Source organism: Hyperolius riggenbachi, chromosome 1 (genome assembly GCF_040937935.1).
Source record: "Hyperolius riggenbachi isolate aHypRig1 chromosome 1, aHypRig1.pri, whole genome shotgun sequence".
Lineage (NCBI taxonomy): Eukaryota > Metazoa > Chordata > Amphibia > Anura > Hyperoliidae > Hyperolius > Hyperolius riggenbachi.
Genome location: NC_090646.1, coordinates 289,511,830 through 289,529,845, shown reverse-complemented (window position 1 = coordinate 289,529,845; position 18,016 = coordinate 289,511,830). Strand labels below are relative to the sequence as shown.

Here is an 18,016-nt window from a genome sequence, read left to right as displayed (position 1 = left end):
CATGCTGTGAACAGTATAAACGTGCACACACATCAATACTCTCCTGCACTGTATACTAGACCCTTGCTTGACACATTTTGGCAAGTTACAGGGAAAAAAAAGTTTTAAAAATAAATTTTATCACTGTTTGCACAGAAATCCTGGGGAAATTGAACGCTGGGTAGGTTAAAGAAACAAGACAGACCTACATTTTACCTACAGTACATGAAGATTGTGAGTGGGCACACCATCTTTTCAAAGGTCGGGTGCTTGATATTGTGGCATAGGCTATTTCACGAAGTATATCAGCAATCAAGTATATCAGCACACCGTATTTGCAGGAATCACTCTCTTTTATTGAGCCATTATATCCACAGAAGTAGCCGATCATTGTTTCAGGGGCCTTGCAGCGTCCCCCTTTATCAAGGCGTGTGGTAACCACAAGGCTAAGTTTTGGTAACCACATTCGAGGCCCCCGAACAATTGTCGGCTACGTCTGTGGATATAATAGCTCAATAAAAGAGCGTGATTCCTGCAAATACTCTGTGCTGATATACTTGATTGCTACATTTTACCTATTCCTGACAAAGAGTTCCTATCCGGTCCCTCCATACGCAGGTCATGTCCCCTTGTCCGCTGTACAAGCCTAGGGACAAAAAGCTTATCTGCTAAGCTTTTTTATCGCCTTCTGATGTATTTATAAATATTAACCAGGTCACCTCTCAGACGTCTTTTTTTCAAAGCTAAATACCGGTAAGCCCAGTTTGTCAAACCTTTCTTGGTAAGTGAGACCTTCAATCCCTCTGATTAATTTAGTTGCCCTTCTTTGTACCCATTGTAGAAGGTCAATGTCCTTTCTATAGTGTGGTGCCCAAATCTATATCCTATACTCCAGATGTGGCCTAACAAGTGATTTATACAGAGGGAGTAGTATACTAGCATCTCAAGATTTTATTTCCTGCTTTATGCTTCCCAGAGTTTTGTTTGCTTTAGCTACCGCTGCTTGGCATTGTATATGGTTAGTTAACTTGCTATCAATCAGCAATTCAGCGATTCAGCAATTCAGCGCTGCGTAATATGTTGGCGCTTTATAAATACAATAAATAATAATAATAATAATCAGTATTCCCAAGTCCTTCTCCAAGTCTGATGTACCCAGCTATATGCCATTTACTTTATATGTTGTCTACTGTTGGTAAATCCAAGGTGCATGACTTTATATTTATCTACATTAAATTTCAACGGCCATGTGCCTGCTCATATAGGCATGTTGTCAAGATCTTGTTGTAATATGTCACTATATATCTTAGTGTTGATAATTTTGCATCATCTGCAAAAGATGGCTACCGTATTGTCGCTGTATAAGACGCTCCGGAATATACGATGCACCTGGGTTTAGAGGGCAAAAACTAGGGGAAAAACCTGGTGTGTTCATGTTCCAGGACCGTCTTGTACATGTTCACCCCCAGATGGTGTTCTCTGTCGCTCATGTGTCCTCCTGTGTGGTCCATGTCTCCCCCATGTGTCCTCCTGTGTGGCCCATGTCTCCCCCATGTGTCCTCTTGAGCCCCCCCTGGCATGCTTCCGCTCCCTCCCCCTTGTGTCACCTGGTCCCCCCATGTGTGCAGCTGCAGCCAGCTTACCTCATCCATGGAACATGTGTGGATTGCAGACCTCTGTCTTCCCATGCAGCTTCCTCTAGTGATGGGCTTGTATTGATCGCACCATCAATAGAAGCCCATCACTAGAGGAAGCGGAACGTAGGAGATGGAGGTCTGCAATCCCCGCGGGAGCCATGGATGAGGTAAGTCGGCAGTTGCTGCACACACAAGGGGCCAGGAGACACAAGAGGGAAGGAGCGGAGGCAAGCAGGGGGAGCGGACACACAGGCAGGGAATCCCCAACGTGGCGGCAGGTAGGCGGTTTGTATCGGCGGGCGTTCGTAAGTCGGGGATTCCAGGCGTCTTATACAGCAGAAAATACGGTATATTACTTTGTATTCATTCTACTAAATCACTAATAAATATATTTAAAAAAAATGGATGTAGTACTGACCCTTGCGTGACCCCACTGCTATCAATTTACCATCTTGAGTAGGTTCTCCTGAATAAAGAAACACTTAGGATAACAAACATTGCTAATACAGTGGGATGCAAAAGTTTTGGCAACCTTGTTAATGGTCATGATTTTCCTGTATAAATCGTTGGTTGTTTTGATAAAAAATGTCAGTTAAATATATTATATAGATAGGAGACACACAGTGATATTTGAGAAGTGAAATTAAATTTATTGGATTTACAGAAAGTGTGCAATAATTGTTTAAACAAAATTAGGCAGGTGCATAAATTTGGGCACCACAAATAAGAAATGAAATCAATATTTAGTAGATCCTCCTTTTGCAGAAATTACAGCCTCTAAATGCTTCCTGTAAATTCCAATGAGAGTCTGGATTCTGGTTGAAGGTATTTTGGACCATTCCTCTTTACAAAGCATCTCTAATTCATTCAGGTTTGATGGCTTCCGAGCATGGACAGCTCTCTTTAACTCACACCACAAATTTTCAATTATATTCAGGTCTGGGGACAGATTGTCATTCCAAAACGTTGTACTTGTTCCTCTGCATGAATGCCTTAGTGGATTTTGAGAAGTGTTTAGGGTTATTGTCTTGTTGAAAGATCCAGCCCGGGCGCAACTTCAGCTTTGTCACCGATTCCTGAACATTGGTCTCCAGAATTTGCTGATACTGAGGGGAATCCATGCATCCCTCAACTTTGACAAGATTCCTAGTCTCTGCACTGGCCACACAGCCCCACAGCATGATGGGACCACCATCATATTTTACTGTAGGTAGCAGGTGTTTTTCTTGGAATGTTGTGTTCTTTTTCCTCCATGCATAACGCCCCTTGTTATGCCCAAATAACTCAATTTTAGTTTCATCAGTCCACAGCACCTTATTCCAAATTGAAGCTGGCTTGTCCAAATGTGCTTCAGCATACCTCAAGCGTATCTGTCTGTGCTGTGGGCGGAGAAAAGGCTTCCTCTGCATCACTCACATACAGCATTTGCTTGTGTAAAGTTCACTGAATGAGTGAACGATGCACAGTGACTCCATCTGCAGCAAGATGATGTTGTAGGTCTTTGGTGCTGGTCTGTGGGTTGAAACTGACTGTTCTCATCATTCGTCGCTTCTGTGTATCCGAGATTTTTCTTGGTCTGCCACTTCGAGCCTTAACTTGAACTGAGCCTGTGGTCTTCTATTTCCTCAATATGTTTCTAACTGTGGAAACAGACAGCTGAAATCTCTGAGACAGCTTCCTGTATCCTTCCCCTAAACCATGATGGTGAACAATCTTTGTCTTCAAGTCATTTGAGAGTTGTTTTGAGACCCTCATGTTGCTACTCTTCAGAGAAAATTAAAAGGGGAGGAAAACTTACAATTGAACCCCTTAAATACTCTCTCATAATTGGATTCACCTGTGTATGTAGGTCAGGGGTCACTGAGCTTAGCAAGACAATTTGAGTTCCAATAATTAGTTCTAAAGGTTTTGGAATCAATAAAATGACAACAGTGCCCAAATGTATGTACTTGCCTAATTTTGTTTAAACAATTATTTCTGTAAAACCAATAAACTTAATTTCACTTCTCAAATATCACTGTGCGTGTCTCTTATATGATATTTTTAATTGACTTTTTTTTATTGTAACAACCAACAATGTATACAGGAAAATCATGACAATTAACAAGGTTGCCCAAACTTTCGCATCTCACTGTAAATAAATAGACATGGTCAGTTAGATGCTAATAATTCTGAGTTGACTGATCTATTTACAAGCTGCATAAAATTTGCATTGAATCAGCATCAACTCAGAATTATTAGCATCTCATTTCCCATACCTATTAATAAAAACTTTGAATAAGAACCGTGTTTACAATTCATACCCTTTTAAAATGTTAAATCTTTCAGAGGCATGCCCAAAGAAACTTTGCAACCAGATCGAACCAGTACACTGTTAAATACAATTGCAAAGGTAACAGAAATTGTATGGGAGCACAAACTTGGCTTCACTGCTGTGACATTTTAGCATTATCTTACCCCTTTCTCTAGTTCATTAGGTTCCTCTGGTAAAGTAATGACCTGTAATAAATAATCAGAAAATTAGTAAAAAAAACAAAACAAAAAAAACAGATATTTACACAATTTCTTGACACAGCATTGTGGTGATATGGGATGCGACTGTAGCACATGTATAATTATTCCATCAGATAATTAAAGTCTTTGGCATCCAACAGAAATTGACGAACATTCAACACTAACCTCACCCCACAGATGAAATGCAGAGCAGCGCACAGCAGAAACTCCTTACAAAAGCTCTGTGTGCCAGTCCTCTTCACTTCCTGCCGCTGCTTTGCTGCATCCGCTCTGTGCAATTCCTAATGAGGGTCATGTGACATATCAGGAGCCGTGTAAGGATCGGCGCCCGGAGATTTTGTAAGTAGTTTTTATAATATGCCCAATATTGTCATTTTATGATATTCAGGTATCCATTTCTTTATTATCTTTTCCTTTAATGTTTTTGTGAAGGGTATGAATAATTTTGGACTGGACACTTTTTGCTCAAATGTAAATAAAAGCTGAGAATTTTTTTTTTTCCCACAATAATGCCTCTTGTACATCGTCTTATCTTTTGGGAGACACATATGTAATTTGCTGTCAAAAAATGACTTGCTGGTTGAATAAAAGTAACTTTAAGTCAGGGATATGAATTATGGACGGCACTGAATCTAAAATGGTATAAAATGCACAATATTACAAACGATATAAAAATGATGTAACACCACTATATAAGCCTCCACAGTGTGTAGAGGGAAGATAGAAAATACCAATGATGATATAAGAATTAATTGTGAAGTGGACAGAGAACCAAGAAAAAGATCCAGTAACAGAAGACACCAGGTGAGCCAACATGACTGTCCTTTTAAATGCCCGAGCACTGACACAAATAGTTTGTGCCCAGATTTTTAGAATGACATTTTTAGAATGATTTTTAGAATCTATCATTTGTTTGTTTCAAGCGATTTTTGATACCCGTGTGTATGAGCCTTGCAGACAAATGCTGAGATATCATATTTAGATTTTATTATCATGAATATAGAGTCAACATCTTCCGCAGCGCTGTACAGATTATATTGTCTTGTCACAGAGTGGCTCACAATCTAATCCCTACCATAGTTATATGTCTATGTATGTATCGCAGTCAAGGGCCAATTTAGGAGGAAGCCAATTAACTTATCTGTATGTTTTCGGGATGTGGGAGGAAACACACACCGACACAGGGAGAACATACAAACTCTGCACTGGCTGGGATTCGAACCAAGGACCCATTGCTGCAAGGCGAGAGAGCTAACCACTATGCCACTGTGCTGCCTGTACACCACTGTGCTGCTCATTTCACTCACTGTCTGGTGCTTCCATGTCTGTTACTTGCTACCAGTGCTTAAATAGGACAAACATAACAAAAAGGCAATTAATGACTTTTCAAACAAGTCAGCAGGGAAAGTTCGCCAATACTATCATCACAGATGCACCATAAGTGAGGAATGTCCCTCTGAATTCTGTTGCTCGCAGAAGTAAGTAATGCACGGTATATACAGTACCAATGGCAGTATGGACTGGTATCAGAATCATATTTTTTATACCAACTAACCTTTTGATAAGATTGTATATATAATTAAACCCATGATTTCTTTATTACTGCTAGCAGATAAAACAGTGAAAGAACATGTATTAAATCAGAATTCTGGAAAGTAAAAAAATAAAAATAATATCCCTGATTCTCCTCCTTCTATTCTGGCGATACAAGTCTTTTTACTATCTATGGGTCTAATTAGCAGTTTATTTTAATAATAAACGTCTGCAAGAGCTTTCATCAAATTCTATTTAAAAAAACAATGTCATTTAAACATTTTGTTGTTGCCTTTCGACTATGTTTAATTAAATATAGTGTTTAAATGAATTGCAAAGCATCACAATCAGTCTTTGTTTACATTCTGGAAATGTAGTTGAGTTTCCAAGAACACTTTCTATTGACACATACATCAGAGAGGTGTTTGTATTGTGTTATTGTGTTTTTCGTCCTATTGTAAGTGATTGCACTGGAGAGGGGTTCAGCATGTCGTGGTGACACAGGTACATTCCCAGCTTGTTCTTTCCTGGTTTCTACATGTACTCTAGATGAAAACTTGTATTTAACACCTACTTAGCCTTTTACAGAAGAGTGCTCGAGAATCGCAGCTTATTCTGGAAATCAAGTTAAACAGGAAATAGCGATAAATGCTAAAATGAGGTGATCCAAAGTACACAGAAAGAAAATATTTGTATGCATATGGCCACACAACCCCCGAAGCAAATTCTGAATAATAGCATGCAATACATGTCTTTCAGAGCCTTAATAGCCATGTAACATATGGGAAACATAAAACATATAGTTTTTTTTCCCCCCATAACACTTTTACTCTGCCTCAATATATAATGGATGACCAAATTTAACCATGATTTGCGATAATATATCTATGTCCTGCAGGACTTCAGTTCTTGCCCAGGGACGTAGATATTAGTCAATGGCTGCGGATGGCCACTGCTCACTGCCACACGCGCAACCACATGGGTACTTGTCGCTGCCTGCTAAAGGGGAGATGAATGAATAGGAATGCAGTTCATTAACCCCTTACCTCCCACCCTCTCCCATAGTTACCTAATTAAATGATATGCATATTACAAAAAAAAAAGACGCAAAAAAAAATTTAAATACATAAATAGTTACCTCACGGACTGAACTTTTTTTTTTTAATATGTATGTTAAAAGGGTATATTATTGTTATTTGGGCAGCACGGTGGCGTAGTGGGCAGCACGGTGGCGTAGTGGTTATCTCTCTCGCCTTGCAGCGCTGGGTCCCTGGTTCGAATCCCAGCCAGGGCACTATCTGCAAAGAGTTTGTATGTTCTCTCCGTGTCTGCGTGGGTTTCCTCCGGGCACTCCGGTTTCCTCCCACATTCCAAAAACATACAGATAAGTTAATTGGCTCCCCCTAAAAATTGGCCCTAGACTACAGTACTTACACTACATAATATAGACATATGGCAATGGTAGGGATTAGATTGTGAGCTCCTTTGAGGGACAGTTAGTGACAAGACAATATATATATATATATATATATATATATATATATATATATATATATATATATATATATATATATATATATATATATATATATATATATATATATATATATATATATATATATATATATATATATATATATATATATACACACTGTACAGCGCTGCGTAATATGTCGGCGCTATATAAATACTAAATAATAATATTAATAATAATAATAATTTATTTATTGTATTTATAGAGCGCCAACATATTACGCAGCGCTGAACATTAATTTAGGTTACAGACAATATTTAGGGGTGACATACAGCAATATGACAATACAGGAATACAAGAAAACCAGATCACACACCATAGTATGAGTACCAGGTAATGCTTAATCAGTGACTGGATGGAGCATGGAGATTAGGCAAGTTAGGTTCACTCAGATGCATAGCATGGGTTCACAGTAATGGAGGTGCAAGATCAGGTAGGACACAAAAGGAAGAGGACCCTGCCCAAAGGCTTACATTTGAGGGAGAGGTAAGGACACGAATGGTAGGGGACTAGAGTTCAGCTGTAGGTTTAGAGCAGGGATCCCCAACCTGTGGTCCGCGGCCCACTGGTGGTCCGCAGGACGTTTCCAGTTGGGCCGCGGGACTGTCCTCTTGTCTGCCCGCCCCGCCCCCTCCGCGGCCGCCGCTCCGTTACCTCTGGCGGCCGCGTGGTCTCTTATATTCTCCCTTCTCTCTCTTCCCAGTGTGTGTCACAACAGCGCGCCCTGCGGCTGCTGTGATAGAGAGGGAGGAAAACAGGAGAGAAAGAGCGGCTTCCTGTAGCGGCGCGCCGTTACTATGGGAACCGCTCTCACCTTCCTGCTTCCTCCCTCTCTATCACAGCAGCCGTAGGGCGCGCTGTTACTCACACGCTGGGAAGAGAGAGAGAGAGGGTAATAAGAGAGACCGGTGGCCAAGGTAACTGCAGCGGCGGCCGCGGGGGGGGGGGGGGGGGGAGGAGGTGTGTGCTGCTATACTGGGGAACGATACTTGCTATACTGGGGCACTATACTTGCTATACTGGGGCACTATACTTGCTATACTGGGGCACTATACTTGCTATACTGGGGCACTATACTTGCTATACTGGGGCACTATACTTGCTATACTGGGGCACTATACTTGCTATACTGGGGCACTATACTTGCTATACTGGGGCACTATACTAGCTATACTGGGGCACTATACTAGCTATACTGGGGCACTATACTAGCTATACTGGGGCACTATACTAGCTATACTGGGGCACTATACTAGGCGTAGTGGGCACTATACTGGCTGTACTGGGGCATACTAGCTATACTGGGGCACTATACTAGCTATACTGGGGCACTATACTAGCTATACTGGGGCACTATACTAGCTATACTGGGGCATACTAGCTATACTGAGGCACTATACTTGCTATACTGGGCACTATACTGGCTGTACTGGGGCTTTACTAGCTATACTGGGCACTATACTGGCTGTACTGGGGCTTTACTAGGCATACTGGGGCACTATACTAGCTATACTGGGGCATACTAGCTATACTGAGGCACTATACTAGCTATACTGGGGCATACTAACTATACTGGGGCATACTAGCTATACTGGGGCACTACCTACCCATACTGGGCACTATACTAGCTACACTGGGCACTCTATTAGCTTTACTGGGCACTATACTAGCTTTACTGGGCACTCTACTAGCTATACTGGGGTAACTGTACTAGCCATACTGGGGCAACCAAACTCCCTATACTGAGGCAACTATGCTAGCTATGACCCCCCCCCCCCCTCGGTAACCCGCTGTGCACGACACTGTCCACTAGGACGCTACACCTCCAACCCCCCCCCCCCCCCCCCGGGGGCCCCGGAGAAAAATTTGGTCAGAAAGTGGTCCCCGGGCCGGAAAAGGTTCGGGACCCCTGGTTTAGAGCACCTGTGAGGGGTAGTAGGCCAGAGTGAAAAGGTGAGTTTTGAGGGCTTTCTTGAAAAAGTTGAAGGAGGGGGCTGCCCTAATGGGTGGAGGTAGGGAGTTCCATAGTGTTGGAGCAGCTCTTGAGAAGTCCTGGAGGCGTGCAAGGGACTGGGTGATGCGGGGGGCGGTTAGGTGAAGTTCATTGGAAGAGCGGAGTGAGCGGCTAGGTGTGTACCTCTGAGTAAGATCGGAAATGTAGGTTGGACAGGTTTTGTGGACAGATTTGTAGGTCAGACACAGTATCTTGAATCTGATTCTGGACTGGATAGGAAGCCAGTGGAAGGATTCTAGGAGGGGATCTGCCGTGGTGGAGCGATGGGAGCAGTGGATAATTCTGGCTGCCGCATTCATGATGGACTGCAGTGGCGCTGTTCGGGTCATAGGGAGACCAGACAGCAGGGCATTGCAGTAGTCAAGGCGGGAAATTATGAGGGCATGGATGAGGAGTTTGGTGGTGGCAGAGGTCAGGAAAGGGCGAATCTTACAGATGTTACGAAGGTGGAAGTTGCAGGACTTTGTGAGATTTTGGATGTGGGAAGTGAAGGAGAGTGCGGAGTCCAGGGTGACACCCAGACAACGGGCTTGAGAGGTAGGGCGAATGGTAGTGTGGTTAACAGTGACATGCACATCTGGGAGGTTCGTGGATGCCCGGGGTGGGAAGATCATAAATTCCGTTTTGTCTAGATTTAGTTTCAGGAACCAAGCGGACATCCAGGAGGAGATGGCTGATAGGCAGGAGGAGACCTTGTCCATGGTAGTGGTGGATATGTCAGGGGTGTGGAGGTAGATCTCCATACAGATGATAGTTAAAACCCATGGAGGAGATAACCTTGCCAATGGAGGATGTGTATAGGGTGAACAGTAGGGGGCCAAGGACCGAACCTTGGGGGACTCCCACCGAGAGGTGGTTGGGGGTGGACGAGGACTCATTGAAGGCGGTCGTGAAGGAGCGGTTGGAGAGGTAGGATGAAAGCCAGGACAGGGCGAGATCATGAATGCCCAAGGACTGGAGGGACTGGAGGAGTAGGGGATGATCTACTGTGTCAAAAGCTGCTGACAGGTCAAGGAGGAGGAGAATGGAGTATTTACCTTCAGCTTTAGCTAAGGCAAGGTCGTTGACCACTTTGGTGAGAGCAGTTTCGGTTGAGTAGGCTTTTAATTAGTGATGGACGCAAAATTGAAAAAATTCCCAAATAAAATATTGGCTCCATACACTGTACTATAGAGATATTTTAAACGTTTTAATTACCAAGACAAATGGGCAAATAAAATGTGTGGGTTTTAATTACGGAAGCATGTATTATTTTAAAAATATAGTGGCCAAGAAATAATGATTTTTTTTCCATTCCCCCCCCCCCCCCCCCCCAATTAAAATCCATTTAGAATAAAATGGCCTATATGCATTTAACTTTTTCACCAGAGTTTTCTCCAAGGACATACTTTTTCATCTTCTATTTAGACAATTTTTTTGTACTTTGCAATTGAAAAAGCAACAAAAAGTATGTTAATAGGTGCTATCAACATTATTTTATTGCTTTCTGATGGTTTAAAAGGTATGTTATTGACAAGTTTGAACAGATCACCTAGGAGAAAACGCAGGAGAAAATGTACCACCCAAAAAAAGCATAATTGGTGGCAAAAAAACAGACAAGATAATAGTTTAATTGTGATAAGTAGTAATGGAGTTATAGGTGAATGAATAGAAGGAGCACTGAAAGGTGAAATTTACTCTGGTACAGAAGGGGAAAAACCCCTCAGTAGTGAAGTGGTTAAAGTGACCCCAAGCTAAAGTTTTGAGTTGACATATTGACATGGTCTGGTTCATGAAAACTACATTCCAGTGTAGGCTGGTTGCATGTTCTACAGGATGTACATTTTTAAGCCTCACTTCTTGATTTTACTATAATGTACCTTTAGTTATTCAGATGAAAGTGTAAAAAGTTATCCAATATAAAAATAGCAATATGCTCTAAAACAGTGCTGTCCAACTGGCGGCCCGCATCCGGCCGCCAGGCCTCCTGCTGCAGCCCCCCAGTCCCCAGAGTCCTAAACCCCCTTCCCCCATGCTGCGGCTGCTGTAAATATATACACCCCCTCCCCTCCTTCTCCCCCTTGCTGCCGCCTCTAACACACCTCAGATAGATGGCGACCACGAGATTGGAACCAGCCAGACCGGCGGCGCATACCAGCCACACAGTGGACTTTAAGTGCTGGACGTGACCGATGATGTCACTTCCTGCATTTAAATTCACCGTGCGGCTGGTATGCGCCGGTCTGACTGGCTCTGATCTCCTGCCCGCCGCCGATCTGAGGTGGGTTAAAGGGGGAGAACGAGAGGAGGGGATGTTGATATTATACATTTAAGTAGCAACCGCAGCATGAGGGGAAAAGGGGAATATTTACATTGGAACAGCAGCAGCCTAGGGGGAATGGGATTATGGTCTGCGGCCAATCTGACTGCATTTTGTGGAGAAATCTGCGGCCAATCTGACTGCATTTTGTGGAGAGATCTGCTGCCAATCTGACTGCATTTTGTGGAGAGATCTGCGGCCAATCTGACTGCATTTTGTGGAGAGATCTGCGGCCATTCTGACTGCATTTTGTGGAGAGATCTGCAGCCAATCTGACTGCATTCTGTGGTGAGATCTGTGGCCTGACTGCATTTTGTGGTGAGATCTGCGGCCAATCTGACTGCATTTTGAGGAGAGATCTGCGGCCAATCTGACTGCATTTTGAGGAGAGATCTGCGGCCAATCTGACTGCATTTTGAGGAGAGATCTGCGGCCAATCTGACTGCATTTTGTAAAGAAATCTGATGCCAATCTGACTGCATTTTGTGTTAAAATCTGCTAATTGCAATTTGTGGGGATACTGCTGCTAGATTTATAGATGTGGTCTACCGGCCCTCCACCATGTGGTCTGGAAAAAAATGGCCCTCCATGCCCGCGAAGTTGGACAGCACTGCTCTAAAATATAATGCAAAAAGAAATGACAACTTTAAATTGAGCTCCAGGAAAATGAGCTTTATTTAATCAGTACCCAAATTTAAATTCAATAATATGAAAGTACCTTTTTAGGCTGTGGCTGTTCAGCTTTTGGCAAAGGTTTTGTGACGTGCTCTGGGAGCTTTCTTTTCCTGATAGCTTCTTGATTTACTGTTAGCACACCATGGTCCACGCTATGTCTCTCACTGTCAGATTCTTCAGTCTCCTGATGGAAAAATCACATGCGTTTGTGCTGTGGAGGTCACCGATATACGTTTTTCATAGTAATATTCAAAATAATTAATATGCCATTGTGGACCTCCTAAAATGATGAGGTAAGAAGTACTACTTTTTGAAAAGGCTAAAACTGAGTTTGTTTAAATTATGCAAATTAGTTGTCCAGGTAAGTACAGAAGAGACAAAGTTTAGTGTAGATAAACAAAAGACAGATTAAAGGTGACCATACATCAGGCAACTTGGCATTTGCACGGCGGTAACGGTGTACGATATCGGGACAAACGCAACTTAACCCCTGTCGCTTTCCCCCCCTAGTATGAATTGTGCCCACACTAGAATACTTCACCTGTCGGTGCATGCCACTGGCTCCGTGCTCTGTCCACCACATACACACACCCCACATTGTTGCCAGCGTATAGGTGTGTGTGACATCACGTTATGCCAGCAACCATGTGGGGTGCGTGTATGTGGACGGAACACGGAGCCAGCGGCAGACATCGTCAGGTAAAGTATTCACGCACAGGGGAACAGGAGACGGATGCAGCATCAAAAGGCCGATTACCAAGATTTTTCATGCCAAAATCGATTGGTAATCGTCCTGCTGAGTATGGTCAGACAACAGGTTTCTCTATGATCAGATTCAATCAGAGAGAGATCTGTCTCTTGGTCGATATGGACACCTTTTATGTATAGAATAGGAAAGAAGCTGTGGTTCTGTTTTGTGAGTTTTTTTTTTTTATTCAGACCCATATAGTAATGTTAGGAGTTGGCTTTGTTTTTTTATCATCAGCTTATTGTTTTACTGCCTTTTTATAGCTGAGCATCAGGTCTTGGCATAAACCTACCCACTCAATTTGTTCCATCATGCACCATGCGGGTGTTTCATGATGGAACAAATAGAATGCTTTACTAACCTGTAGGCTAGGAAAGTGTCTGTACAGAACTTAAATCCAAACTGTCTCCCGAGGGATCAATTCCATATTCGTACAGGTGACACTAATTGTGCATGTGTATGCAACTTTAATTTAGGTCTAGTTTAACTAGAAACACCATAAAAAAAGATTATCATATTTGCCAAGGCTAACACTACAGTCTTGATAGATAAAATATATTTACGTTCAAATGAAAAAACATATTCAAATATGTTTTTACTGAAAAGCAATTTGTCTGATCTTTCACAAATGTACAGTATATCTGCTTGCACAGTAAAAGGCTGCCAAATATTAAAGTTCACATATGGTTCTATTTCTCTCTGCCAGTTCAATCCATATCCAAACTATGACGTAATAAGAAAACACTGCAGATCTCACACATTGTTTCTTTGTTGTTGTTAGAAACTCCGTTCCTCAACCCTAGTGATTGTCACTGTTGCACTGCCCATATATTACTCGATTTGCAGCATCAATATTCTGCACATCAGCATGATGATGACTCTAAGTGTAAAAGGGTAATTGTAAATCCTGAACCATAATGAAATAACTGTGCACGTTTATCTGCTGCTGATTTATTGATCGGTAGTTCAGCTTTCTGATGAGGTCCAGCACATTTCTTTTTCTAGGTGAATGAAATTTACACTGAAAACTATTTTTTGTTCAGCGCTTTTTGATCATTTTGATACCAAGAGAATACGCCTACTTACGCCAAGTCTTTGACCTTCAGTTAATGTCCATATCTGGCCAGTCATCTTATAAAATTTTTCTTCTTGCTTTTTCAGTTTTTCTGCTTCACGTGGTTTTAAGACCTCCTCAGAGTATTGCTTTGCCTGTAAATAATAAATGCTTATCAACATTTTCTGTAATAGACAAGATGTTGGACAAAGCTCTGTGCAAAACACTCCTACTCTTAGTTATCATGAACAGGTCTTAAAGGGAACCTTAACTGTAAAAAAAAAAAAAAAAAAAAATGAGTTTTACTTACCTGGGGCATCCACCAGCCCCCTGCAGCCATCCTGTGCCCTCGCAGTCACTCATTGCTCCTCTGGTCCCCCACTGGCAGCTAGTTTTGTTTTTGCCGACTGGGAGTCGGCCGGCTGCCATGCGTACGTTTTTACGCATCCCTGCTGGTGCAGGAAGCTATTGCAGACATCAACAAGTACATTTTTACGCGTTACGGGTGTAATGCGTAAAATGTTACGCATTACACCCATAATGCGTAAAAATGTACTTGTTGATGTCTGCAATAGCTTCCTGCACCAGCAGGGATGCGTAAAAACGTACGCATGGCAGCCGGCCGACTCCCAGTCGGCAAAAACGAAACTAGCTGCCAGTGGGGGACCAGAGGAGCAATGAGTGACTGCGAGGGCACAGGATCTCACCACAATATGCAGTCAGATTGGCCGCAGACCATAATCCCATTCCCCCATGCTGCTGCTGTTCCAATCTAAATATTCCCTTCTCCCCACATGGTGGAGGGCCGGTAGAACCCCCCCCCCCCCCCCCCCCACCACCACCACCACCACCACCCAAGGAAGAAAAGAAAAAAAAAATAAGAAATCTACCAGCAGTATCCCCACAAAATGCAGTCAGATTGGCATCAGATTTCTCCACAAAATGCAGTCAGATTGGCCACGGATTTCTCCACAAAATGCAGTCAGATTGGCCACAGGTCTCTCCACAAAATGCAGTCAGATTGGCCACAGGTCTCTCCACAAAATGCAGTCAGATTGGCCACAGGTCTCTCCACAAGATGCAGTCAGATTGGCCACAGGTCTCTCCACAAGATGCAGTCAGATTGGCCACAGGTCTCTGCACAAGATGCAGTCAGATTGGCCACAGGTCTCTCCACAAAATGCAGTCAGATTGGCCACAGGTCTCTCCACAAGATGCAGTCAGATTGGCCACAGGTCTCTGCACAAGATGCAGTCAGATTGGCCACAGGTCTCTCCACAAAATGCAGTCAGATTGGCCACAGGTCTCTCCACAAAATGCAGTCAGATTGGCCGCAGGTCTCTCCACAAAATGCAGTCAGATTGGCCGCAGGTCTCTCCACAAAATGCAGTCAGATTGGACGCAGATCTCACCACAATATGCAGTCAGATTGGCCGCAGATTTCTCCCCAAAATGCAGTCAGATTGGCCGCAGACCATAATCCCATTCCCCCATGCTGCTGCTGTTCCAATCTAAATATTCCCTTCTCCCCCGTGCTGCTGCTGTTCCAATGTAAATATTCCCCTTCTCCCCCGCGCTGCGGTTGCTCCTTAAATGTATAATAACACCCCCTCCCCTCGTTCTCCCCCTTTAACCCACTTCAGATCTCACCACAATATGCAGTCAGATTGGCCGCAGACCATAATCCCATTCCCCCATGCTGCTGCTGTTCCAATCTAAATATTCCCTTCTCCCCACATGGTGGAGGGCCGGTAGAACCCCCCCCCCCCACCACCACCACCACCACCCAAGGAAGAAAAGAAAAAAAAAATAAGAAATCTACCAGCAGTATCCCCACAAAATGCAGTCAGATTGGCATCAGATTTCTCCACAAAATGCAGTCAGATTGGCCACAGGTCTCTCCACAAAATGGCCAATTCGCATGGAATCAATTGAAAAGCATACAGCGTATGAATGACGCATACAGCGTCATTCATGCGAATTTTCACGCAAATTCGCATGAAAATTCGCATATAACCGCATGTGAAATTCACATCCGCATGCAAATTTTTTACGCAGCAAATCGCACCGCACAAGTGGAAATGTGCCCTAAGTAGTCACACACCTCCAGATAAAATAATTAAGTAGCCAAGTGCCTTACAATGTAAGTGCCTTACAATAAATAGCCAGGTGCTTCAAAATAAAATAATTTAGTAGCCAAATGGGCCCTGTATACATAAATTAGGTAGCCATGTTCCCCAGAAAACAGAATTAAGTAGCCATGTGCCCATATACATCAGTATTAGGTAGTCAGTGCTGGCTGGGGAGGGCTGGGTGCTTTGCTGGGTGCTACTGCCTGCAATGCTGGGTGGCCTTATTAGAGTTAGTTATTGGAGAGTATGCAGGGCCTGAGGCAAGTGTCATATGAAGGGCCTAGAGCCTGAGTATAGCTGCCCCCAGTATACAGGGAGTGCAGAATTATTAGGCAAATAAGTATTTTGACCACATCATCCTCTTTATGCACGTTGTCTTACTCCAAGCTGTATAGGCTCGAAAACCTACTACCAATTAAGCATATTAGGTGATGTGCATCTCTGTAATGAGAAGGGATGTAGTATAATGACATCAACGCCCTATATCAGGTGTGCATAATTATTAGGCAACTTCCTTTCCTTTGGCAAAATGGGTCAAAAGAAGGACTTGACAGGCTCAGAAAGGTAAAAAATAGTGAGATATCTTGCAAAGGTATGCAGCACTCTTAAAACTGCAAAGCTTCTGAAGCGTGATCATCGAACAATCAAGCGTTTCATTCAAAATAGTCAACAGGGTCGCAAGAAGCGCGTGGAAAAACCAAGGCGCAAAATAACTGCCCATGAACTGAGAAAAGTCAAGCGTGCAGCTGCCAAAATGCCACCAGTTTGGCCATATTTCAGAGCTGCAACATCACTGGAGTGCCCAAAAGCACAAGGTGTGCAATACTCAGAGACATGGCCAAGGTAAGAAAGGCTGAAAGACGACCACCACTGAACAAGACACAAGCTGAAGCGTCAAGACTGGGCCAAGAAATATCTCAATACTGATTTTTCTAAGGTTTTATGGACTGATGAAATGAGAGCGAGTCTTGATGGGCCAGATGGATGGGCCTGTGGCTGGATTGGTAAAGAGCAGAGAGCTCCAGTCCGACTCAGACGCCAGCAAGGTGGAGGTGGAGTACTGGTTTGGGCTGGTATAATCAAAGATGAGCTTGTGGGGCCTTTTCGGGTTGAGGATGTAGTCAAGCTCAACTCCCAGTCCTACTGCCAGTTTCTGGAAGACACCTTCTTCAAGCAGCACTGGCGTATCCAGACGGGGGGTTCTGGATGTATGGAACACCCCCGAGACTCCTGTACCTTTAAAAAAAATTCCCTGAAATCGCTGAAGCAGACAAGCTGGTAAATATACAGAGGCTTGCCTGCAGGGTCTGTGGGAAAAACTCAGCTCTTTCCCTATTGTAAAGACTGCATGAAGACAGCTACATAAGGTATGTCACAGGTTGAAAAGTTTTTGACAGTCCCTAAACTCCAGGAGGGCTGCCTGCAGCTTGTGTGAGAGGCTGACCATCCCTTACACTCTCCACACCCCTATGGAAGGTATACCTATATCATTCCCCTATTCCTACAATCCTCCCCACCATGTTGTTAATGTTTTGTTTTTGCTTTGGCAATGCTAAATGTATTTGGTCCTGCCAATAAAGCTTTTTTGGATTTGGCTGGCAGGGACAGGAGACACAGTACATGCAAGTAGCCTCTGTGTGATGTGGGACTGCAATACAGATACGCTATCTGCTCTATCTCAGTCTCTCCACTCCACCTGGGGGGCAATCTCCCCCCAGGCCCCTTTTCATTCAGTGATTTAGGGCTGGTGTCTGGTGTATTCAGGTTTGTTGTTGTAAGGCAATGCAAAATACTAGGCTAGCTGATAAAACTGCAATGAAAGGGCAGGCAAGCTGGTATATACAGTATACACAGCATGATGCAGAGCTTGCCTGGAGGGTCCTCGGGCAAAAATTGG

General features: G+C 43.3%; 1 protein-coding gene across 3 annotated transcripts in view; it reads right to left on the bottom strand.

Moving 5' to 3' along the window:
- UBXN8 (UBX domain protein 8) overlaps window positions 1-18,016 on the bottom strand; it is a 59,590-nt gene that overhangs the window by 19,548 nt on the left and 22,026 nt on the right. For all 3 annotated transcript variants that reach the window (XM_068233702.1, XM_068233700.1, XM_068233701.1), the window contains exons 4-6: window positions 14,020-14,142; window positions 12,229-12,369; window positions 4,074-4,115 (exon numbers count right to left, since the gene is read on the bottom strand). In XM_068233702.1, coding sequence (XP_068089803.1) covers window positions 4,074-4,115; window positions 12,229-12,369; window positions 14,020-14,142 — 306 coding nt within the window. The remainder of the gene's footprint in view (window positions 1-4,073; window positions 4,116-12,228; window positions 12,370-14,019; window positions 14,143-18,016) is intronic.